Source organism: Littorina saxatilis, linkage group LG3 (assembly GCF_037325665.1).
Source record: "Littorina saxatilis isolate snail1 linkage group LG3, US_GU_Lsax_2.0, whole genome shotgun sequence".
NCBI classification, from domain to species: Eukaryota; Metazoa; Mollusca; class Gastropoda; order Littorinimorpha; family Littorinidae; genus Littorina; species Littorina saxatilis.
In genome coordinates, this window is record NC_090247.1 from 17,969,457 (window position 1) to 17,995,696 (window position 26,240).

Sequence of the window (26,240 nt, forward strand, 5' to 3'; positions counted from 1 at the left end):
TCTTCCTCGCGTGGACATTGGAAACACGCTGTGCAGATCAAATTGTAGGAAATCTCCCTTTGGTATCTTCTTTATTTACTTTTCTGGAGCTTAGAAACCGAACAACATGAAATCGTCTTCCCCGGCGAATCGGCGAGGTGAGAACTGGACCACAATCCTTCGCGCGACCCCTGACCTGATCTTGACACCTGACCTGCCGTCTACATGCCAAACACGACACAAATCAGTCAACTGCTTGTACCCCTTCAAAACCCCCCACCACCCGTTTTCTTTGGATACACGCTTTAACTACACACATGCCGACACAATGTTGATCATTGCTTCAATAATTTGAAGATGGTGCTTGAAAATTAACCACGTGAAATGAGTATTTCGGTGTTTAGCCAAAAATGTTAAAGTTTCTACCACAGACATACACACATACATACATACGCACGCACGCACGCACGCACGCACGCACAGACAGACAAAGTTTACCATCGCATAGGCTACACTTACGTGAGCCAAAAATCACAAATAACCTATCTATGCAAACGAATGATTACCGGCACGGTTGGCCTGGTGGTAAGGCGTCCGCCCCGTGATCGGGAGGTCGTGGGTTCGAACCGGGTCATACCTAAGACTTTAAAATTGGCAATCTAGTGGCTGCTCCGCCTGGCGTCTGGCATTATGGGGTTAGTGCTAGGACTGGTTGGTCCGGTGTCAGAATAATGTGACTGGGTGAGACATGAAGCCTGTGCTGCGACTTCTGTCTTGTGTGTGGCGCACGTTATATGTCAAAGGCAAACAAACAAAAAAAACCGAATGATTAAGTCAATCAATCAATCAATCATTCAACCATTCAATCATTCGGTCAATCAATCAATCAAAAACAAGGGGTAGATTTAATTTGTTCTAAATGGCAATAAAGACATGCTGTCAATTCTTTTTTGTACAGGTCTCTGAACACCTTCGTCGAATGTTCTTTCTGCGTGTTTTATTCTCAGGGAAAACCAATCTCTTCCGTCCTCTACATCAAAAATGATAATAACTATTTATGATTATGTCGATCGAGGGTTTAAATATGCGACATCGACAGTATATTCTATCAACATAATCAATTTTGGTAATTAGTTCGATAAGCACTAAATCTACTTATTCTCCGGCGTCCAATCCCCTGTTCTTTGTCAACAAGAGATAGTTATGGTATGACAATTTTAAAGGTGCTTTCCTTCCTGAGAGTGTAAACCACCAACTATTTCTCCGGGAGTTTACATAGCATATGAGCACCCTTCAACGTGGACGGATAACAGGAATTAACAGCGAGGCTGCTACCTGTATAGAATCTCTGTTGAGCTTTCATAATAGCATATGTTTAAACCCTCCATCGACATAATCGTATATAGTTATTCTCATTATTGATACTGTGTAGAGTCGATTTTTTTTCGGAATGAATTTCGCAGAATGTTTTGTTTGTTTGTTTGCTTAACGCCCAGCCGACCACGAAGGGCCATATCAGGGCGGTGCTGCTTTGACATATAACGTGCGCCACACACAAGACAGAAGTCGCAGCACAGGCTTCATGTCTCACCCAGTCACATTATTCTGACACCGGACCAACCAGTCTTAGCACTAACCCCATAACGCCAGACGCCAGGCGGAGCAGCCACTAGATTGCCAATTTTAAAGTCTCAGGTATGACCCGGCCGGGGTTCGAACCCACGACCTCCCGATCACGGGGCGGACGCCTTACCACTAGGCCAACCGTGCCGGTCTTTCGCAGAAGGATACAGGTGTCAGTTTCAAAATCATGCAATTCTGCAACAAAGAAACAAAATCCCACTCTGTACAGAAATGGTATTCCTATCATGCAGGTTTTGGGTATGAGTCCTAGTGGGAGGATGCTCTTATATCAGGCAAAAGCCTGGACAGGTTCATAATGAACGTCCACACCCCCCCCCCCCCTTTAAAACATTTATAATTCTGACCACAAAAAAAATCGTAAGAGGCGAGAGTCTTAAAATGGGGGCGAGTTTTATGAACAGAAAATCTGAAAAAACAGTCTTAAAATGGAGGTGAATTTTCAGAGCTTTATGAACAGAAAATCTGAAAAATCAGAGTCTTAAAATGGAGGTGAATTTTCAGAGCTTTATGAACAGAAAATCTGAAAAAACAGGGTCTTAAAATGGCAAAAGTCTTAAATTCGGTGGTCTGAAAAAGGAGTTCCTTTGCAATGATTTACATAATGATTTACACAGGAATTAAGCGAAGTATCTTTAAAAAAAAAAAAAATAAAAAAAAAGTACACCCACATAAAAGATCTGTACTTAGCTGATTGTGTAAAAGTTGATTAATTGGAGTTAAATCTATTTCATGGACTCAATAAACAGATTACAGTAAGTAAACGTGCACAAGTTCTACCTATCCTGTAAATCAAAATTAAGTATCAAAGATTAGTAGGCTAGAGCGTAATAACCGCAAAATGTTGAATTGTGAAGAACCAATTAATCTTATCATCTACTAATCTAGTCATTTATTCGACGCCCAAGCCCCGGGTTTTTTCAGTAAGTAATCGCACTTTTTATAGATTAATTCATTACTCTCCTTGTATACTGCATACACACTTTTCAAGAGAACTCATGGTTTCCAATGGCATGGCAGAGCAACTAGCTATAATATTTGAATCGCTCAAAGCAAAAACAAAATTATAAAATAAAAGAATCTCAACCGCTGCTTGAGATTTAAAGCTACGATTGTATCTGTGCGAATACTGAAAGCATGCCACATGCAAGAGGCTTGCTTCTATATGGAGGACCACACCTTTCCGTGCATTAAAAGTTAAGTAGCTTGTGTAACGGGATTATTGTCTATCCAGCTTGGTCACTATACAGGGTGACCCCAAAATATTGACAACTTTCAAAAATTTGTATGACTTCTACATCTGATGACCGAATCACTTTATATATTTGGGGGACATAAACTTCAGCCTGTGCATAAATTAACATCGCTTAACAGGGCTTAAATCGAGTTAGTTTGGCTACCGCTCAATTTCAAACCTCGTATACTGTTGAGTCGATAACCGAATTTGGCAACTTTTTTAAAATTGCACAAAAGTCAGACTATTTACCCTATAAAATCGTCACTTTGTGGAAGGGTCATGCATAGGCTGAAATTGATGTTCCCCAAATATGAAGTTATTCGGTCAACAGATGTAGAAGTTAAAAACATTTGTATGGGTTGCAATTATTTGGGGTCACCCTGTACAAGCACGGTATTGCACTCATGCATCAGGGCAGTGTCTTTGCGAGTCAGATTAATGACATACAATACCGACACATGCACAGCCTGGCGGTGACCTTACGATTCATTTTCTACTCCTGATGTGTTGAAGTCACCGAAACAAACTTTGTTCTCGAGATCTCGACATTTTTGTCACTTCCTCGGGAGACATGCAGCCAAAGATTCGTGCAGTAGACTTTGCGAAGTCGACCTCGTCCTATTAAAGATACAAGATACAAGATACAAGATACAAGATACAAGATATTTATTCACCAATTTTGCAAAAGGATTTCATCTTGGCACGGCACGGTAAAAATAAAATAAAAACCAACCAGACACATATGCAGACACACATCACCATGCATGCATACATACGTACATTACACTGTCATGCACACACAGACACAACTCACACACACACACACACACACAATTATTTACATACTCACACATAACCAGCCACATATCTACATCACAAATTCACATCGATGCCTTGTACAGGTAAAACCCATATCAGTTTAAAAGGGGTGCCAGTAATATCAATGCAACATTAGTGAATATTATACTAGAACAATACCTAAAAATTATAATCCATTTAAAAGTAAGTATTAAATTGAGGCTTATTGACGCTCCTCGTCTATTATAAACATACTGTAAAGTACACAAAAGAAACAAAGATTTTCAAGAAAGTATAAACCTTTGGTTGTCCCTTTCAAGTTTACATACCCAAAAAAATGGTTGGCATGCTGGCTATTTGTGTGGCATGCTGGCTGGCTGTTGATTGTTGAATCCAAAAGTATTGTCTCGAAGATTGAATCAACCGGTCTGATATTGGTTTTACGACAGATATATATCTCAGGTAAGCAAGACGTATATATGTAGTTGACAATATTTAATACATGCAACCAACTACAACAACAACAACAATCTGCTTACTCACGCCATTTTCAATGCAAAATGCAACGAAACCAAAAGCCTGCACTTTGCATGAGATAATAAGGAATAGGACATTTTGCTCCCAGAATTTCTCCCTCGTTTAGGTGCTGTACATACTATCACTTTCAATTCAATTTCTGTCCAGGAAAAAATGAATATTTTAAAATTGCACAAATCAGGCTTTTTTACGGTCTAAACTGTTATCACCAGATGCAACCGACCCCCCCCCCCCCACCCCCCCCCCCCCCCGCCCACACAAACACACACACACACACTTACACATACACACCAAAACACACACACACCAAAACACAAACACTCCAACAAACCCAACACACTTGATTCTCTTTCACGCGGCAAACGACACCAAACTGATTAAGCACACAGCGAAACAAAGCAAGGTTAAATTGATTAAATTTGGAAGCATATGCGGTGCAAGGGAAAGCCAAACAGGCGGAGCAGCGGCCGCTGTGTTTGTGAGATGCGCACACACCGCTTGTCCTACCTGGGCCTCTTACCTGTCTCCCTCTCCTCCCTCTGTTCCTCCGAGCCTTTGATGTTGCCGACAACAATGAGGACGCTGTATGAGGGCCGCGCCGCCCCGCGAGTTTGGGAACCTTGTGCCGGAGTGAGCCGAGTTCCTGGAGAGGCCGTTCTTTGTTTACACTCTGCCGCCACTGAGGGGTGGAGGGGGGGGGGTTGATGGAAGGGGGGGGGGGGAAGGATGAGAGTGGAGGGGAGGATGGGAGAGGGGTGTGTGTGTGTGTGTTTGTGTGTATGTGTGTGTGTGTGTGTGCGTGGATGTGTGTGTGTGTGTGTTTGTGTGTGTTTGTGTGTGTATGTATGTGTGTGTGTATGTGTTTGTGTGTGTGTGTGTATGAGTGTGTGTGAGTGAGAAAATGAGTGTGTGTATGTGTGTGTGTGTGTGTGTGTGTTTGTGTGTGTGTGTGTGTGTGTGTGTGTGTGTGTGTGTTTGTGTGTGTGTGCATTTGCATGTGCGTGTGTTGCATTTGTGTGTATGTGTGTGTGTGTGTGTGTGTGTGTGTGTGTGTGTGTGTGTGTGTGTGTGTTTTAAGTGTGTGTGTGTGTGTGTTGCACAAAAAAAGGAAACGGAATGACGTAATTACAAAACTAAACGCTGCAAAAAATGACTTGAGCGTGTGTGTTTTTTTCAGTCGACGCACGGTAATACAATCGTCCATTGGATTTTTCCCAAAAGCTGATGATACTAAAAATAGAATGGTTAATACTGGGAAATCGTTTACTGGAAGTAATCGATAATGATGCTACTTTTGGATAAATTCCATCTTCAACACATCACTCAAAACCTTAGGAATGAATTAGAATTCACCTGTCAATGGCGACAACCCGTCTCGAACGACTACTTTTGGTCGGTCCCTTAGGCGGTCGTTGTAGGCAGGTTCGACTGTATTACGTCATTGTCTCTCTGACGATTATTCTAAATCTGTCACTCTATCTGGAAATACATGTTCAGCATTGTTCTTGTTATTTCTTTGTTTTTTATGGGGTTTTGTTTTTTTAGGATGTTGCGTGAGGACTTCTCAAATGTTGAAATCTCTGGGGATGTACGACGTAATAGATGTACAGGACATTTAAAAAAAAAAAGATTCTGACCACCGCAGAGATCGATATTCTGTTATCCTACGTACGTGTCATAACAATGTCGTTCACTCCACAGTGCGTGTGAAGATAACGGAAGGGCGCTAGTTCTCGAGATAGGTGTGACCACATGACGTCATTTATTCTTTCGGCATCGAAGATCTTTCGTATTTCAATCAGTGTCATTTCCCAATTTTGTGTTCTGCGGTCGTTTTGACTGACTTGACAAGTTGAGAAAACCAATGACATTTCATTTTTGCGGAGCAACTGAATATGAAAAGAAAAGAAAGCGTGCAGAAGTATGTTTGGGTCCTGCAAGCCTTTATGACCAACGATTTCTCCCTTGGAAGAAAATGAAGATGTCTGCTTTTCGTCTGCTTTGAGGGTAGGGAGATTTTACAGCCCACACGGTAAATTGCAAGTCGTAATGGACAAGAATGTTGTTATTCTTCTTTCTTCGAAGTACCATAGATTAGTTCTTGGCCATATTTTTTAGCTGTGCATTGTTATATTATGGGAAAAACACGTTTGAACGCAAATTCGCAAAGCAAATTTGATCATTTGCTCCGGAACTGCAACGTCGATTTGCCAAAACAAAAAATTCTGGCTCAATATGCGGAAACATGCTGGTAGTGTCCGAGCGCAAGTGCGTTACCACTCGGCCACCCAGTCGTCTGTGTTCGTCTGTCACATAGACATAGACATAGACATAGACATAGAACACTTTATTATCTCAATTACGAGAAACTCGGGTGTGATGTATCACAATAAACAACATAAAACGTAAGAACATAAATAAAATATCGAGGCGCAGATAGTCAGCTCATAATAATTACACATTAACATGCTTCCATTTGAAACTTCGAGGTCTTCATCGGGGATTGACGCCCGACAAAAGCTAATTGAAGCCCGACGGAGCGAAGCGACGGAGGGCTTCAATTAGACTTTGGGAGGGCGTCAATCCCCGATGAAGACCGAGAAGTTTCAAATGGAAGCATGTTAATGTTATTGTAATTCAATCTGACGACGATCTCTTTCCTGCTTTCATGCGGTTGTAAACAAACAGAATTGGTTCTGTTCTGTTCACACACTACTTTCAGTCCACCTACCTGCAAGGGTCAAGTCCCTAGAAATATGTCTCTGTATTCCTATCGTATCACTCTGCTCCTGTTTTGCTTTCTTTCATACACATTTTCCCTTCCTTTTTGACGGGTTTCTGGACAGCAAACTCTAAAGCAAATCTTTTCATCACAAAAGCGATCTTTGGAATTGACTGACGTAGTCCGGAAGAATTCATGCATCAACTTACGTCACGTATTCGACGTCATCACTTAAAAACTTCACGCCAATTGATGAGACTGAACATGCCTCTGCCTAGGATTGACCTATTCAAATCTAGTTTAGTCTATTCAGGTAGCAGTCTCTGGAACACTCTTCCGACAATCCTACGGCAAACTAGCAGCACAAACGTTTTTAAGACCAGATATACGTCTTATCTCATGAAGTCTAAATAAACATCTGTTGTCGCTAGATTGGTTGTTAAAACCAACAACCGGTGCATTTTAACAATGTATTATTATTATGTATACACTGATTTTTTCGAATGACCCAGAGACGGAAGCCATGTCCCACCCCCGTGTCATCACAATGGCACGTAAAAGACCTTGGTCATTCTGCCATAAGTGCAGGTGGCTGAATACACCTAAACACGCAGACACCGGGTAGCGCGACTCCGTTGCTGCTAGCTTTCCACTGGGAGGAAGCAACCCGAATTTCCCAGCGATGGGACAATAAAGTAATGAAAATGAAAATGAAAATGAAAATGCAGTGTATGTCAAGGGGCATGGCATTCACAGCTTTGTTGCGTCAGTGCAATCTACTCTATAATTCTTAACTCATGTTAAATGAACTTACATTTTTCATTTAAGCAATGTATTGTATGTAAATTGATGATATGTTCTTACTTTCATTTTATTATAATCATGTAGCAGTAGTTTTCTTTACTTGCTTATTCTTTAGCAATTTTAGACTAGTCCCTCTTTAGGGCGAGGGCCAGATGTAAAAAAGCAGATCACTGCTTACTCTATTACCCTCGTTAAATAAAGAATTGTTCTTGTTCTTGTTCTTGTTCTCTCTCTCTCTCTCTCTCTCTCTCTCTCTCTCTCTCTCTCTCTCTCTCTCTCTCTCTCTTTATGAATTCATCAAGGACTTGCAGTTTTTCGTACAGAAACAAGACAATTTCTGAAATGTGATGTTGGAGCTTCCACTCCCTCAACCCCCCCCCCTTCCCCCCTCCCCCCCTTCCCCCCTCCCCCCCTCCATTCTCTCTCTCTCTCTCTCTCTCTCTCTCTCTCTCTCTCTCTCCCTCCGACCGTGTGAGCCTCTCTCTCTGTTTTTGAGTCTCTCTCTCTTTCTTCCCCTTCCTCCCTTCAGCCCCCCCCCCTTCTCTCTCTCTCTCCCTCTCTCTCTCTCTCTCTCTCTCTCTCTCTCTCTCTTCTCATCTGCACCTCTACTGCATCAGCAGCAGTTACTTTCAAACGACGCTACGCTCCGCAATACATACATGTGCATCATTCTAACTAACCAACAGCCAGCCAAGGCTCGCCGAGACAGCTCGTTCACCGTGTCTCGTCCTCCAAGACAACCCTAACCACGGCAGAAGCTCCCAGTGGGCCGTCACGAGGCGGGTGATTGACAGCAGCGCGTGAAGAGGGCGGGGCTAGAGATTGTGGCTCAGAGAAGCTGGCATATGCCAAATGTACCCCATTCTCAGAATACCTCCTCAAAGTGCCTGTGCGTGCCCAGAAGTCAGAGCTGGAGAGAGTGTTTAGAGAGTTTCACTTCACAGTACCGCAACACAAAACTTAGACAAAAACGGACAACAAGAAAAACTGTCGCAATTAAGAAACGGTGTTGCCGCGGTGAAGCGAAAATCGCTTTTAGCAGAGAGCAACAAACAACAGAGTGGAAAAGAAGGTGAAAGAGATCCGCGCGGCTTTCTCGCTGGTCAATCTTCCAGACTCGTCATTCGTCGCTGAGACAATTCAGTGTCAGTGTGGATTTCATGACAGGACATCGGACCAAGGTTTAGCTTGTAGTGAGGTCGTGAACGGGACTTCGTCATTCGCAGTCTCCAAGCAAGATGAGTTGCGCGGAACTCATGTATCATCAAAACCTGTCGTCTGGTTTTCCCTACCACCACCCTCACCACCAGCGCTCTATCGCCGACGTCTACTACAGCAACTACAACTCCGCCAGCGCCGCATGCAGCGATTATGATGCTCAGGTAAGTGGAGTGACACAAGTGTATGTGTGGGCTGTCATTTCAAACGGCAGGCTTGGAATGGCTGGCGATGTTGGATAAATTCTGTATGTGGATTATTTGTTGCCGCAGTTCGACTCCGCTAACTCAGAGAGAAGATGATATTTCGTTCTCGCCAAAACAAAATTGCAAGGTACGGCAGCTCGCTTCCAGTGCGTCTTTACTCTGGGAGAAATTGATGTTGCAGAAATACTACAATTGTTGTTTTTTCCTTTTCGGTATAGTTCTGATTCTGTCATTTAGTGAGGCGGTTGAATTTATTTTAAAAGCATTTTTTTGCGGGGGGGGGGGGGGGGAGGGGGAGGAGGGGGGGGGGGGCAGTAATTAAGACGTTTAATTTCCGTCTGCAGTGCTATTTTGTGTGTTACAATTTAAGTCGCGAAATCTCGCAAAGGTGTGTGTTTACATTGTGATACTTGTTCGATTTTATCGTTCTCTGATTTTCTTTTTCTCATGTTTTTTTTTTTTTTGCGTGTAGGCTACTTTCTTCGTTTACTTCTGAAAAAGCACAGACATTTATTTCTATATAGAAGGGAATGTATGAAAAGCAAATGTTCTAATTTTGCAAATCTTCAATTAAGTTTCATTGATGCATGATTGTGATGGTGATAACGCGGGCGAAGATTGTTGTTGTTGATGTTTGTGTTCTCTCTCTCTCTCTCTCTCTCTCTCTCTCTCTCTCTCTCTCTCTCTCTCTCTCTCTCTCTCTCTCTCTCTCTCTCTCTCTCTCTCTCTCTCTCTCTCTCTCTCTCTCTCTCTCTCTCTCTCTCTCTCTCTCTCGTTTTCTCCTTGCGGACCAGGCCAAGAGCTAATTTGTATCGTGTTCTCTCTCTCTCTCTCTCTCTCTCTCTCTCTCTCTCTCTCTCTCTCTCTCTCTCTCTCTCTCTCTCTCTCTCGTTTTCTCCTTGCGGACCAGGCCAAGAGCTAATTTGTATCGTGTTCTCTCTCTCTCTCTCTCTCTCTCTCTCTCTCTCTCTCTCTCTCTCTCTCTCTCTCTCTCTCTCTCTCTCTCGTTTTCTCCTTGCGGACCAGGCCAAGAGCTAATTTGTATCGTGTATTTTAATATCAAGGATATAACATCGATAAATGTCGTTCAGTCTTGTAGGTGTTGGTGGAATTTTTGTGGTGTTTTATATTCAACGGTTTGACACTGGATTTTCTAAGCGGGGGAAAAAAAGGGAAGAAAATTGAATTTGTCAGTTGTTTTTCTTTTCTTTTTATGATTTTGCCAAAGGATTGAGGACAGCTACACTGATAACCAAGAGAACTGCAAGTTGGACACCTTTGATTAAGAAAAAGAAAAAGAAGCAAAGCAAATATTTAGCAATCCAAAAACGAAACAAGCAAAAAAACATGCACGAGCGTCTAAATTTGCCTGAAATAAGATTCCATAGTGTCAGTCGAAAAATTAAGGGGGGTAGGCCTATTGCTGAACTTAGCATGATTCCGTCCATATTTGGGCATTCGTGTTACATGTAGAATGGTTGCAAACACTAGACTATGTATAAATACAAGCCAAAACAAAAAACTCAACAGTGAGACAAATGAACAGCGCAAACCACAAGAGATATTTCGTGTTTACAACGGTATTGGCAGTCAAGTACCGGCAATGCATGTTTCGGTTTGAACTGACAATTTTGTGTTTGTTGGTGTTGCCAGCAGCCCTGTGTGCGCAAAGTGTACAATAAACATGCAAACATGGCCCTGCTTATCAATGCCAATATTGCTTTGGCTTTGCGGCCTTTGGCATATTTTGCACACTGCCATTGGCTGCAAACTTGTTGCGCTTCGAAAAGTCATCGTGTAAACTTTCTCTCTCCCGGCTCTTCGACTTGTTATTTTTGCTTCTGTCTGTCTTTCTCTGTGTTTATGTGTTTGTGTATGTGTCTGTCTGTCTGTCTATCTATCTGTCTGTCTGTCTGTCTGTCTGTCTGTCTGTTTTGTTTTGTTTTGTTTTGTTTTTTTCCTGTTTCATTTTGCGTGTATGCGTGTCCGTTGGTTCTGATGTTATTATAAACCGTTTACTCATCATTTTTATACACGTATAGCCTACATATTATCGCGAATGGAAATGTAAAGTCTTTAGTTAGGCATTATAGTGGTCAATGTATTTTCTATTTTGCCCTGTGAAAAAATTATCTGAAATAAGGAATTCTCCTTTGATATGTTTTTATTGATTTTCTTTCTTTGGACGACAAAACTGTAGCAAAAATGTGACAGGACAGTAATATTAGAGAAAGAACAATGCGCGCAAGAAAAAAAATCAAAAGATAAAAAAAGAACTGTACTCTTTTTATGAAACTGATTACAATAAAGTTGTTTTAAACATATGTGTTGTATTTTTATTCTCAGACTTAAATAACAAAATGCTCTATATATAGACATTGTGTTAGTCTTCCCAGTGCCGTGTATCCGGAATGATCAGTCAGGGACGAGGTTATTGCATTAGTGCACCATAGTCGCTTCCTGTACTTCAGACCTCACGCGAAACGAACAGATTTAGCTTTCTTTCTGTCTCTGTCTCTGTCTCTGTCTGTCAACCTCAGTCTGTCTGCCTGTCTGCGTGTCGACCTGTATGTCTGTGTGTTTATCTGTCTGTCTGTCTGCCTGTCTGGTTGGCTGTCTTGCTGACTGGCTGTCTGTTCAAGATGTCTGGCTGTCTGGCTGGCTGTCTCTCTCTCTCTCTCTCTCTCTCTCTCTCTCTCTCTCTCTCTCTCTCTCTCTCTCTCTCTGGCTCTCTCTGACTCTCTGGCTCTCCCTCTCTCTCTCTCTCTCTCTCTCTCTCTCTCTCTCTCTCTCTCTCTCTCTCTCTCTCTCTCTCTCGTGTTTCATCGTGTTTCATCGTGTTTCAGACTTTTCTCTGCCTTCATCCCTTACTCTTATTATACCCCCCCCCCCCCCTACAACTCCCCCCAACCTTCCACAACTTCCCGTGTTTCGTCTTGTACATCTTTTCTTCATGTTGTCTGCTGCAGGCGGGAGGGGGGAATGTCAGGATGCCGCAGTCGCTAGGCAGAGAAACATCATCGTCATCTGCTGCCGCTTCGGCTGCTGCTGCTGGAGCTATCGCTGCTGCCGTACCACAACCGCCGCCATCCTCGACAGATTTCTCATCGTCGCCGTCGTCGTTGTCGTTGGGCGTCGGCGGTTCTTCGTCGTCGCCTCCCCACCATCACCACCAGCTGAGTCGCGGCGCGGATTCTGGAATCGTGCATCATCAGCAGCAACCGCTATCGCTGTCTCCGCCTAGCCATCACCTCTCCAGGCCTCCGCCGACCAACTCCATCCCCGTCGCTGCAGCGACCACATCGTCGTCGTCGTCGCCGTCGTCTGCTTCTCCTTTGCTGGCCGGGTCGTCGGCCTCCACCCTCTCCCCTTCCCTGTCCTATTTCCCCACCCCCGCCTCTTCCTCTTCGTCTTCGTCAGCTTTCACTTCCCGTCCTCCGACACAAGGCTACAACGCTGCTTTTCCTCCTGCGCCACCGTCTTCCTCTTTTCTCCCGTCGTCATCGTCGCTGCTTCCATCATCGTCCTACTCCTCATCCTTGAAGAGGAGCCCGTCGCATCTGGAGCAGCCCAATGACGTCAGTGTGCCCAAAAAGACGCAATACGTGACGTCAAACTGCGTGGTGCTGACGTATCACGACAAGGAGACGTCATCGGAGGTGGACGATCACTTTTCCAAAGCGCTGAGCGCCTCGTCTTCGCCTTGCAGCTATGGATCTGGAGCCACCACCAGACACTCTAGCACAGGTGCGTGTTGCTGTTGTTTGTGTTTGGTTGTCACAGGGATTTGTTGTGTTGTGCTGTGCTGTAACCGTGTTCATTGTATTGTTTTGTATTTTATTGTGTTTGTTTCTACCTTTCCTTATTTCTTTTTTGTGTGTGGTGTGTTATGTTATTTTTTTTAAAATTGTGCTGTGGTGTGATATGGTGTGGTTTGGTATGTTGTCTTACGTAAGGTCGGACGTGCAATATTCTAGCAGAATTTGCTTCAACTGGCATCTTCTACACAGGATAGACTAATTGTCAGAAATACTAATCAATAGTATAGAATCCCTCCTAAACTACAATTTCTTTACATTCGTTGTGATAGTCGTTGTTGTTGTTTGTTGCTGTGTTGCTGCTTTTGCTTCGCTGCACCTGAGAATTATATCGAATCATGTAGACCGTTCGGCACAGCGGGGGAAAAAATCCACATTCATAAAACGCAATACTCCTTCTTGAATATGTCGTTAACACCTTTCTCATCCAAAACCACAACTACCGATTACGTACTCGAGTTGCATCCCTTTGCTGAATCTTCAAGGAAAGAAAAACACAAACAGTCCTCTCAAGCATATCGAGCACCAACAGACGATACGCAGCCGACAGCAAACAGCAAACAGGCTCATGTTTCAGGTGTAAATGTGTGTCACCACTTGGTCTGCCTTCTTGATTAAGCAGTTCCCTCCCCTTTTGATCATATTACACCGAATGTGAGTTGCAACACTTGCTAAGAATCTGATGTAAATCGACGCACGAGGCGAGAGCGCGTGCGCCTCATTTGTGATGCAATATACGATACGGGAGATAACTCAGATCTGGCGTTGATGGATTTTACAGACGTGAGCCTGCGTGGAACATCTGTTTATTAGTTTTTGTTTCGTAAGATGCAGTAAATGCATCCATTATTTTTTATGGCGGAGGATCTCTGAAAAACTATGCTTTTTTTCGCCTTTGAAAGTGGTTGTTGTTGTTGTTGTTGTTGTTGTTGTTGTTGTTGTTGTTGTTGTTGTTGTTGTTATAATTCAATGTTTTATGACAATAGAGATGAATTATTTTTATGCACAAGGTTACGCAAGCCAAGAGTATGTCTGTCGTCAGTCTCTGAAAAAAAAGAGACTACATGATCAAGTCTCCAGTGAGCGGTGTATATTTCTCGCACCTATATGATGTATTTTTGCATCCATGACGCATTGATTGCACTCTTCAAGTACAAGAGATATTTCCACACAAGAATAACAGAGACAAAAAAAGCAGCTCATGGCATATAATAAATAGATGGTACATACACTTGGACGAACCGTCGCTGGGTGCATTTCCTTGACGTAGAGAAATCGTGACGAATAACATGAGATTTCACAATGCTACTGCTAGAATCGTCCTGTGGGATTCCGTTTTTTAATGTACAGGTTTATGTATGCAAAAAGACACTGAGCCTGAATAACTAACCAACTAACTAATTAACGTACCAACTAACTAACGAATTACCGAACTACTTAACTGACTAGCTAACTAACTAACTAACTACAGACATGGGACTGGTCCGATTTTTATCGGAATTCCGATATTTTCCTTAGCTCACAGACCATTCTTGAGATCGATGCAAATTCGTTGAGAAAAAAAGGGGGGGGGGAGTTGGTATGAACCGTTCAGCTGAAGCTATCTGCGTCTGAAGTCAGTGCATTCGCACCCCAGCACTCGCGTGAACCCATAGGTGGTGGTATGAACCGTTCAGCTGTAGCTGTCTGCGACTGAAGTCAGTGCATTCGCACCCCAGCACTCGCGTGAACCCATAGCAGTATCATGGGTCGCGTTTGATTGGCTGTTGATCTCCGACGATTATTGCCGAGGCTTAATTATTCACCGATGGTTGTTTTGATTGGCTCCCGATCTCCAAACATCGAAGGTGAACAATGTAGCATCATGGCGTCTGGATTCCGTATTGTTTTGTCGGCTGTGGAAGCTCTTACGATCGACGACCAAAGTGTGAAAAACAAGTGGAAAGCCAACTGGCTGTCAGAAGAAGTGACAGTCACTATCAACAAGAAAGAAAGGCGCCAGCTCATTGGCGACAGTATCGCCAAAATATCCATTCCCGGTCAGGCCGTGTGCACGTGGTACGACAACGGCCACTGCGTGGTGAAATACGGACTTGGTGGAAAAAAGGTGTTGGTTCGTCACATTGATAGCAAGAAGCACAGAGGGCTCTTGGAAGCACGTCAGACAACAACCTCCGTTGTTTCTGCAACCGAGATAAGCTTTCTTATAAATCTGAATCTCTCTCTCTCTCTCTCTCTCTCTCTCTCTCTCTCTCTCTCTCTCTCTCTCTCTCTCTCTCTTTCCCTCCATCCTGTCTGCGCTGAGCCGGTGACCCGCAGTTGCTGGTAGGCCTGAATAAGGAAAATTAACACCTCAACTCAAGGCAAAACAACCGATTTATAGATTAGAACCTTTTTTTTGGGGTGGGGGTAGAGGAGGTGCACTCTGTTCAGACATTGTAGCAGCTTTGATGAGTTATCTTGATTGCTTTTTGGCTCACGTAAGTGTAGCCTATGCGATCGTAACTTTGTCTGTCTGTGCGTGTGTGCGTGTGTGTGTACATATGTCTGTGGTAGAAACTTTAACATTTGAAGACGTCACATTATGGCGTAAGAGGGTTAGACGTCACGCGAAGGAATTACTGACAGTCTTGGTCATTGTCATTTTGAGCGAGCCGAGACTAGTTGGCAGTCGTGTCCCTGTAAGTTGTTTAAAATGCTAAAACATATTATTCTTGTGGTTTTTATAGCTTTTTAAAAAGGCATGATCTATTTTTTTGCTATCAGGAGAGGCCCCAAAATGGCCTTTATGATTCTAAAATTCATTTTCCGTCAGGGGGGCTTCGCCCCCCTGAACCCCCCACCGGGGCGTTGCCCCTGGACCCCACCAGGGGCCTAAGCGGCCCCTGGACCCCGGCTTAGTTTCCTACTTTTTGAACATTTGCTGGTCTCATGCCTGTAACTAACTAACTAACAATAAACAACAAAACGGAAACAAACGAGCAACAAAAACAAAAACGCCGTTCATCTATATTTATTGAACAGGACAGAAACAAATAAGCAAGCAAACACTTTTTTTTTGTTTTGGACCTGTCCTTTTTCTTAAAGTTCTACATATTGTTATCATTTACGTGGAATGTATTATTTATTTCACTGGAAAATTCGACGAATACACAACATGATATGACAATAGCGCTCAGTTTGGCAGAGATATAGATACCTGGCGTTACGATCGCCTGAAATGAAACTGATAGACATTTCTCAATTATGGAAATTCATGTGTGTAATTTTAAGTTTGTTTGTTTGTTTGTTTTATTTTGTTTGTTGCTTGTTTCGTTGTATTTTGATTGTTTCTTTGTTTGTTTCTTTGCTTTTTTCCTAAACGTTTTAGCAGCGGAAATGTGCTTTATATACGCATGCAGTGGTAGCCTTTATTTGCGCTACTCTCTGCAATTCTTCATAACAGAACAATCAGTTTACGAGGCTTTGTTTAGTTCTAATATCTAAAGGTGGAAGGTTACTTTTGAGCGCCGCTGGAAATTTATTTTAAAACAACATTTAGATTGTAAAAATGTTTGTTAAGAAGAAAATAATTAATTTAAAGCCATCATATTGAGTGCAAAGTGTTTACATTTCGATTGCAACATTTTGTGTAAAAAAAATACTTCTGTCGATTGCATCATTTCTTCAAAATTAATTGTTGTCTAAAATAGTGAAGGAATCTAACCCCTTTCAAGAAAACTATGGAAATAAAATGTTTCTTCACAGGAAAAACGCATTTATCTCAAACACTTGCCATTTTCGGGCTTGTTGTCGTTGAATATAGACACTTCGTTTTACGTTGCTCGCCGTGTGTCTACTTGCAGAAAACAACTATGAGTATTGTCATCATTTTCACGAGTTTTCATTCACAAACACCTGGGAAATAAATCTCATGTTTCCCATGCAATAAATCGAGGTGGTGAATGGGTTTGAGCTTTCAGGTGAAACGTGGATTGTCAAAGTAAAAGCCAATCAGGCTGATTGTTTGATGTGTGGAACCATCGCGGCTTTGGATTTGTGTTTCCGAGGACAACGATTGTAAGCATTCACTCTCAAAGACCCAATCAATGTTGACAATTACCGCGGCGACTCATGGTTAATTTGCAACTTATCTCTGTAATCGCAAAATCCACAACGAAAAGTCATAAACACTTGAAAAGAAAAGAAATATGCTTAACACTTACTGAACTCACACGTATGATCGCAGCTCTGTACATTTTCAGACTGGAAGAAAAGCGTCAACAAGCTACGTTTGACGTCACATACAAGGTTGACGTGTTATCTCGAGCTACTGTGACGATGCTTTGTGGCCCGGAGTTGGATTCTAAAAATTCGTCTCCCTGTGGGTTATTGTGCATTTTGTTGCACAACCAAAATGATGACAAAAACGATGTTTGGTGGCTTGTCGTCAGACCAGCATTTTGTTGTTGGTCCTCGGGGAGCATATCGCCTTTTGTCTCATATTTATCAACCGCGGCCTTCGGCCTTGGTCGATAAAGATGAAACAAAAGACGATATATGGTCCCCTTGGACCAACAAAAAAGCTGGTCTGTCAACAAGCCACCAAACATCTTATAATGTCCTCTAGCAGAATATCAAAACTATTATCCACAAACAGATAGACTGCTAACGTTCCAAAATTCAGAATTTAAAAAAAACCAAGAACTGTAGGTTATTGGAACGTTTAATCATTGACCCCAAAAAACGTTACATTTACAGTATACGTCGACCCAGTGGTGTAGACAGACAGACAAACACTTATGGTACAAATAATGAACTTATCTCAAAATCGTCGATGAATCTCGCATAACAAAATGATCAATTATGAAATGAATGACGTACTGTAACAGTAACGTTTTGTTATAACCAATATTCATTTTGCAGCGTTTAAACTATTTCCATACTAAAAAAAAACCTCAGCGAAGCATACAACCAGACATCGCATGGTATTTTTTGGTTTCAAAATAAATATGAAGGTTTCCTTTGACTCAAATTAATTTATTTCAAATAGACACAACAAAATAATATATTTTGTGTGGCTGGTCGGCCAAATGTAAAAATAATTTTCGTACGTTTTAATTTTGAGAGCGGCTACGTTTGATTGAAATTACTTATCGCACAATTAAAATATATGTGGTATATATTTTGATAAGGTTTAAAACGAAGACTGGATGGTGTGTTTCATCTGAAACATAGCAGCCACACGTATACAGGTCAAGCAGCCGCGACCTCATTATTCTGATACTGTTAATTGTTTGAATGCCCTTTGTATATTCTTTTGCGTAGGCATTAACCGCCTGCAAACGTTTAAAACAGTGTAAGATTAAAACTGGGGGAGGGGGGGGGGGTGGGGAGGTTCTTCACGTTATTTTGCACTTATCTCTTTTAGTTACTGGTTTATTTCGCTTTAATGAACCTGCATCTTGGCTAGTAGAAAGTTTACCCCCCCCCCCCCCCCCCTAAGAAAGAACGATCAATTATTACTTTTTCTGTCGCTGTCTGTCTGTCTGTCTCTCCTCCATCCCCCTGTCCTATCGCGCTCTCTCTCTATCACCAACACCCCCCCCCCCCCCCCCAAACAAAAACCAAAAAACATCACAACCAGAAAACAAGTACTGTCACTGTTGTTCCGTCTCTCCTCTTGTCCAAACCATCCTACAACTAAAACGACCGCACGAAGGACTTTTCACTGCCATGGCCCAACATGGCGAATAATTGAAAACAAATGATAGGGAGGTGTCACTACACAGGGGAGACAAGGCGAGTGGTTTCAAGGGAGCTTACAACCTTCTGCAGAATGTCCTGGACTGAGCACCCTTCAACTGTCGATCGATGTGGGGACATCTTTTTCTCTCTCTTCGAAGACTTCGTCTCTCGTTTTGTCTGTCTGTCTGTTTTTCTCACTCTTTGTCTCTGTCTTTCCGTCTGTCTGTCTGTCATACACACACTCTCTCTCTCTCTCTCTCTCTCTCTCTCTCTCTCTCTCTCTCTCTCTCTCTCTCTCTCTCTCTCGTCCTTCTGTCTGTCCTCTCTCTTTCTTTCTCTCTCTTTCTCTCACTTTTCTTCTGTCTGTCTCGCTCACTCTCTCTCTCTCTCTTTCTCTTTCTCTGTCTCTCGCAATCTCTGTCTCTCTCTCTCTCTCTCTCTCTCTCTCTCTCTCTCTCTCTCTCTCTCTCTCTCCTTTTCTCTCTCTCTCTCTCATCTCTCTCCCTTTTCAATCTCTGTTTTCTATTTATCTCTCTCCCCTCTCTCTGTCTCTCACCCCCCTCTCTCTCGCCCCTCTCTCTAACAATCCCCCCCCCCCCCCCCCCCCCCCCCCCGATCCTCGAGTCAATGTTTGACAGGAGACAGGGAGGCAAAGTCGTCACTTGTTGGCGCGAAAAGGGCATGGAGAGATACAATACGGCTTTTGCTGCTGGCTGCTTGTTTGTGTGCTTGTTTGTTTGGCTGGGCTGTATGGCTGAGTGGAAGTCTTCTTCTCCTTGCTCTTGTTCTTGCTCTTTTTCTTTTTCTTGTTCTTCTTCTTGTTCTTCTTCTTCTCCTTGCTCTTGTTCTTGTTCTTCTTGTTCTTGTTGTTGTTGTTGTTGTTCTTCTTCTTCTTCTTCTTCTCAAGTTTTTGTATCTTCTTCTTCTTCTTTTTTTGTTTTTCTCACGTTTTTCTGTTGTTGTTCATTTTTCTAATTCTTATTTTGTTTTGTTTTGGGTGTTTTTTTCTTCTGGTTTCCGAATCTTTTTTTTTGGGGGGGGGGGGGGTGCGTGTGTTTCCGTGTTGTTCTTTTCTTTGTTTCTTTCTTCCATTATTTGGTTTTCTTTCTGTCTTCGTTTGTGCTTGATTCCTATTTTGCTTTTTGGATTTTGTTGTATTTGTCTTTATTGATGTTGCGATTAATTTAATTTAATGTCAGTATTCCTTCTCTTACACTTTTTTTTTACTGTCTTTACATAATGTGAGATATAAGTGTTATATAATATTCAATGTGTATTTTGATTATATAAGTAAGATGATAAGCACATAAGACAGTATACAACAACAATACAATACAATACAATGTAAAACAATACAATACAATTCAATACAAAACAATACAATACAACTGTTGTATCTGGATGTGGTAATCGAATAGACACTAATCTGTAGACTCTACTACACTACTGAATTTAACATCTTGTTTTATAATTTTAAAGAAAATTCTTGTTTCTTTAATCATGATGGAATCTTCATATAGCGACCAGATTTTTGTCACAATCAATGTAAATGTTGCTCTTTGACACACGCAGAATAGACTCAAGACTCAAGACTCAAAGATTTTAATGTCTTTATAAAAAAAACAAGGAAAATTGCCTCGCAGTGTCAGGCGGTTCAATACGCTCAATGCACAATTTATTTTACTGATAGATACATAGTCATGAAACAAAATGTTAATTAGTGCTCCTGCAATCCACAGTTATTTACAATGTACTTCGATTACTATAATAAGAGTGTTCTGCTCCTTGATCATCCTGATATTCCCCGGCATATTTTGTTTCTATTACTTCTGAAAATATCTTCCAAACATGCAGTTCAAGAATTATATTCATGAAGCGTAGCATGCGTTGTCCTACAAGTATAAGGAGAAAGCTTTATCTCCATGTTCATTTCTTCGTAGTTGATAATTATGTGTCTTTGAATAAATATGTTTTTAAAAGACGTGTTAAGCTGCATTTTTACAATATTTACTCCCTGTAAATTGGCATTATTGCATGTTATTAACTCGGCAATACGTTCGGCAAATCGTTAATTCGATGTTATTGTTAAGTCAAAGGACCATAGACTGTAATTTAGTGTAATGTCAATTTGATTTGTTATTTCTGGTGCTTATTTTGAGAGATTTTGAATTTAAACTTCCGGCGGAAGTGCGCAGCAAATAAACACAATCCCTTAGTACGAAAAAAAAGCACAACTCACAAAATGAAAACAAAAAGAACAGAAAGAAAAGGAAAAAGAAAAGGAAGTAGACGTTGGGATGACTTTTAAGCTCCAAATTACTGACAAAAGGTCAAACGGCAAAGTCAGTGTCTACCCCCCCTAAACACCAGCGACTCGGGCAGACAAAACGGAGACACGACAGCGCGCGGTCTTTCACAAAGAGATCCCCGCGTTGTTTTTGCACCCCTGATGTAATTGTGTCCAACTGGAGACGCCGCTTCTCTCGTGTTTGTTCCGGGCTGACATCGGGACCGCCCGGCCCCGTGCGCCCCTGTCTGGGTGGGGTAAAGGGTCCGGGGTTTGATCCTCACCGCCGGGCCTGGGTAGGGACGTGCCTTTAACACGTTCTTCAACGTCTTCGGACCTTGGCGGGGTGAGCGGAGAAAGCTGCGAGAGGGTTGCGATAAACAGTTTAGCTTGACTGTCGTTTTGTCGGCAGCTTTTGATCTTGCTCTCTTCTTCGTTCGTCCTTCCCTCCCTCCCTAGCTCGCCGGATGTGTTCTGTTGGAATGAGGAAGTTTAGGAAAAGTGTTAAATAATGGAGGGTGATTGTTTTACGCTCAGCATTTTTTTTACGGCGAAAGTAAAGAAGACAATCTTTTGCTAACGACCGTACGTAGTGCTATGGGAGAACATTCTTAGAGAAACTCAGAACTAAATACACGAATAAACAAACTAAGGAATAAATAAACTAATAAAATTGATAATTAAATTTTTGTTTGTGTGAAACAATACGGTTTTGATAAGACATTAATTTGAAAATAAATCTTGTGTGCTCTTTCAGACAGTCAGCTCCCTAAAATCCAAACCATGTTGTTTCACACAAACAAAAATTGATTCATTGATTCATTCATTCATTCGTTCGTTTATTCATTTATTTATTTATTTAGTCATGTATTTATTTATCATTAAATCAAGCATTTCTTTTTTTCTGCCTAAATTCGAAATACATTTTAAGAAGCGAATTTGTAAACGAATGATATCTCTGTTAGTCGATCGAGATCAGTTGGTTTTCTCATTCAACGTAGTTCAGTCATTTGAGTTAGTTCATATGAATGTTGTTGTTGTTGTTGTTGTTGTTGTTGTTGTTGTTGTTGTCTTAATTTACTCCTTCTCATACGTAAGTGTTAGTTAAAGTGCCTATGAGACTGAGGAACGTTCGGCAATGATCCTGTTGTGAGGATGAAAGTCGCTTGTTTATTTCAATGCGTGTTCTTTTCTCAGGTGCGAGGAGATTGGTTTCGCATAACTTTCACTTACTCAACTGCATATTTCGTACGCAATTAGAGCGCGTACTTCCCTTTGTTATCAAATGGTATTCAGATAAATATTCCTGACATTGTCTGCTTGTGTGTGTGTGTGATTTTGTTTTGTCATTGTTTTGTTTTTCTTTTCCGCGTACTTTCTTAGACTCAATATCCCCTGACACCAAACACAGGGACCAAAATTAGTATGATTATAGCTTGATCCTTTCAATTGATTCCTTCTCTATTTTCTTGCAGACTCCCCACCGATGTCACAGCGGAACTTCCCCCCGTCGTTCTGGGACGCGCAGTACTACCACCAGCACTACGGCTACCAGGCCTTCTCCGGGGCGTCCTCCACCCAGGGTGGATTCCTGGGTTCCCCCCACGACGCCCTCTACCCCCTCCCCACCTTCCTCTCAGGCTCACTGGGTGCCCCCTCCCTCCACCACCCCCTTTCCTCCCTCCACAAAGACCCCTGGGCCGGTTTCCCGTTCGGATCTGGTTCCAAATCCACCCTCAACTACTACCCGTATCCGAGAGTCACCTACCCGGACCTGTCTGCCAGCTACGGGTCCATGTCTTCTGGGGGTGGATCCAGCAGGCTGTCTTCCGGGTATGGGTCCCTCCTGCTGCCTACTTCCTCTGTGCGGAGCGGCCATTTTCCTTCCGCCACCATCACGTCCGCCCAGTGCGCCAGCGGGGACCTGGGATCACGGGTGACGTCACTCACGGGAGAGCACTCGCGGAATCACTTTCATAGCAGCGGCGTTGCAGGTGAGTCTTGGGACAAGTTTTGGCTTGAACAAATATTATTCAAGAATTTCAAATAACAATGCTGGATACACGTAATTATTTCAAAGGACAGAGCTCAACAAGCAATGCCAAGTGTTGCTGGTGTGTTTTGTTTGGTTTTGTTTTCGTCTCGTATTTTCTTTTCTTTCGTTTTTCGGTTGACGTTGGTAGTTTTATGCCGGTCTTCCATGTGCTGCACGTTCTTGGGTGTGTCTATCCGTCAGTCAGCCTGTCTCTGTGTGTGTTTGTCTGTCGTTCTTGTTGTTGTTGCTGTTATTCTCAGTACTGGTGTGTCTGTTGCATGACTTACACCTTTTTGGTTCTTCAAGATAAGATGCGTTTGCTCCGACGTTTCTACCTTGGGTATCTTTCTTGCCAAACACGCATATAAGACATTCTGAGAAACACAAGAATTCTGCTGTTTGAAATCTATATGATGTAAATGTTCTCGTCTCCCATCTCAGCGTAACCTGCGAAACTGACTTCGCTTCATGTTCTACAAGCAACAGAGATGCTGTTGCGCGTTTGTTTTCCACGAGGCAGAAATGTTGACAATGCTTCGTTGTCAGGCTTACATCTCAGAGGGTAACACATATGTAAAACATTACACCACTGCAACTCCTAGCGAGATATGTCAACAAGTGCTACATACAAATACTGCTGTCACTCGTAATCAAATGTGTGCGGTTTCTGTTTCAGCACCAGACGGCTCCGGGCAAACAGCAGGCAAGGATCTCCATTGGTTCTGACAAGCGGGTCACGGCAGATCCGCACTGAAAGCCACGGCGGGTTCTGATTGGTTCTGACATCCGGGCCACGACAGCTCCGCACCGTAGAAAGCGAGGCATTGGTTCTGACAGCCAAGGCAGACAACTCTCGCGGCCCCCAGACACAAAGGGAGGCAAGTGCTGCGTTCACCTCCGTGTCGGGGCAGAAGGAGACTGACAAACGACTGGCCCCTCGAGGGAAGAATTGATGACCCTGGCCACGGTTTTGCACGTGCACAATGTGCAGTGCACAAAACACGGGGGTACTCAGTTTCCTGGCTCTGTGCCGTGCGCACAACTGTGTTGCAAACAGGTACAATCACGGTGCCATGCACACAGGTAGCTTCACTTTCGCTCGGGGAACTTTCACCTTGTTATTTTCTACTTTCTCACCTGGTTTTTTTGGGTTTCTTTCTTCTGCTCGACAGTCATGATGGTTCTGATGTATAGACCGTCTACTACAAGAGTTCTGAAGAAGAAATCTTCTCGTGTCAACTGTGGTATACAAAAATGCACGCACTGAAGTATTTTCGTGCAAGGTTAACACAGATAATGGCTGAAAGATCATCCACCTTTGAGAAAAAAAACTACAAAATAATTAAGATTATCTTAAAATCATCCATCTTTGAGGAAAATAACAGACAGAAACTACAATACCATGAAAAGATCTTGACACTGAATTTATGTTTACCATTTAACCTTGAAGACACGGCGTTATAAAAGGAAATTAACAATGACCAAAGAGTGTTTAAACTGTAATTGTGTAAACAGTCCACAAGATGTTTCTTCAGGTCACATTGGAAAACATTGTGTTGCATGGTTGAAGTTTTTCTTTCATGAAAAAGAAGATTGTTGCGTCCTATACAGTATTAAATAAATATCTCTATGAATCTCACATTTATGTTTTAAAAATTTAAAATATTGTACAGCATAATACATGATTGAGTTTGGATGACAAGAGAAGAATGAAAAGTTTGGTAACAATGTGAGAGAGAGAGAGAGAGAGAGAGAGAGAGAGAGAGAGAGAGAGAGAGAGAGAGAGAGAGAGAGAGAGAGAGAAGAGAAAAACTGAGAAGAAAAAGAGGGAGAGACAGACTGCGTGCGTATATGTGCTTGATTTGTGCGTGCGTGTGTTTGTGTGTGCGTGCGTGCGTGCGTGTGTAAAGTTGTTAGCGCACAATGCATGTGTCTTGGTGAGTGAATGCATGCATGAGTAATAACTTTTTTGATTGTAACACGATGATTGTTCACAACGAAGAGAATTGAAGTTCTACATTAGTGTTGTTTAAAGTAGAATGAAATAAAAGAATATTAAATGAATACCCTCTTACTATTACCTCTGTGCCTGTCTCTTCCCGTGCGTATGTGTGTTTCTGCCTGTGTTTGTTTTTGTATGTTGTTTGAGTATTTGTATATCTGTGTGTGTGTGTGTGTGTGTACCTGCGTTACTTATAATTACACACATACACACACACACGCACGCACATACACAAACGCACGCGCACACACACACACACACACACACACACACACGCACGCACACACGCACGTACATACACAAACGCACATACACAAACGCACGCGCACACACACACTCACACACATGCACACACACACACACACACACAACAACAACAACAACAATTAATCAATCAACTAAAGAGTAATGTGTGCCAAACATTATGATCACTCTTGCGGGACTATTATTCATGGCCAACTAGGTTTTAAAAACCAGTGATAACTGACTGAACAACCACTCACTCTCACATGTAACAAACAAAAAAAATACTTTAAAATCTAAAAACGTTCGTGGCACGTTCATCAAGTCTGCAGGGTATATTAGATCATATTGTATCTTCCCTTCAACCCCACATACACACACACACACACACACACACACATACACACACACACACACACACCGTCAAGCCCTTCCTCCCCCTTCAATTCGTATTGTAATGCAGGTACCGGAAAGGCATTTCTGCCATCATGGTGGGGAAAAGACAAGGACTGAGATTTGGGATAGAGGTAAAGGTGTTAGAAACGAAATTCGTCCACAGTGAATAGAGAATACTATGGAGGAGGGGGGGGGGGGGGGGGGCGTGAGACAGTAAAATGCAAAGATGGAAGAGTCGTCCATAACGGGCGGGGGGGGGGGGGGGGGGGTAGCGGTCAGACAGAAAAGAGTGGAGGAGGAAGCAGAGAGGATAACGGGACAAGATTACCGAGTCTTCAACAAAAAATAGCTGAGAAGATACGAATCGCAGAGAGAGAGAGAGAGAGAGAGAGAGAGAGAGAGAGAGAATAAAATCAGAGACAGAGACAGAGATAGAGAGAGAAGTGAGATCGGGAGGATTTTGAAGGGAGAGGAAGAGGGGTGAGAGAGGCCTAGAGGTGCGAGAAAGGACGAGTCGGCACTAATGATAGTGATGATTGATGGGGGGGAACTCGCCTTGTAGCGCTGTCACGCACTGTCTGTCTGTCTGT

At 42.5% G+C, this 26,240-nt stretch overlaps 1 protein-coding gene and 1 long non-coding RNA gene across 2 annotated transcripts in view; one reads left to right on the plus strand and one right to left on the minus strand.

Annotated features, from left to right (window-relative positions):
* LOC138961794 (uncharacterized) overlaps nt 1–26,240 on the minus strand; it is a 457,147-nt gene that overhangs the window by 288,746 nt on the left and 142,161 nt on the right. The gene's annotated exons all lie outside the window — the stretch shown is intronic.
* LOC138961772 (uncharacterized) lies at nt 8,601–25,073 on the plus strand. The gene is made up of 4 exons (XM_070333444.1): nt 8,601–9,100; nt 12,112–12,889; nt 22,450–22,968; nt 23,686–25,073. Exons 1-4 carry the CDS (start codon nt 8,957–8,959, stop codon nt 23,733–23,735), a joined length of 1,491 nt encoding a protein of 496 aa, XP_070189545.1. The 5' UTR covers nt 8,601–8,956; the 3' UTR covers nt 23,736–25,073.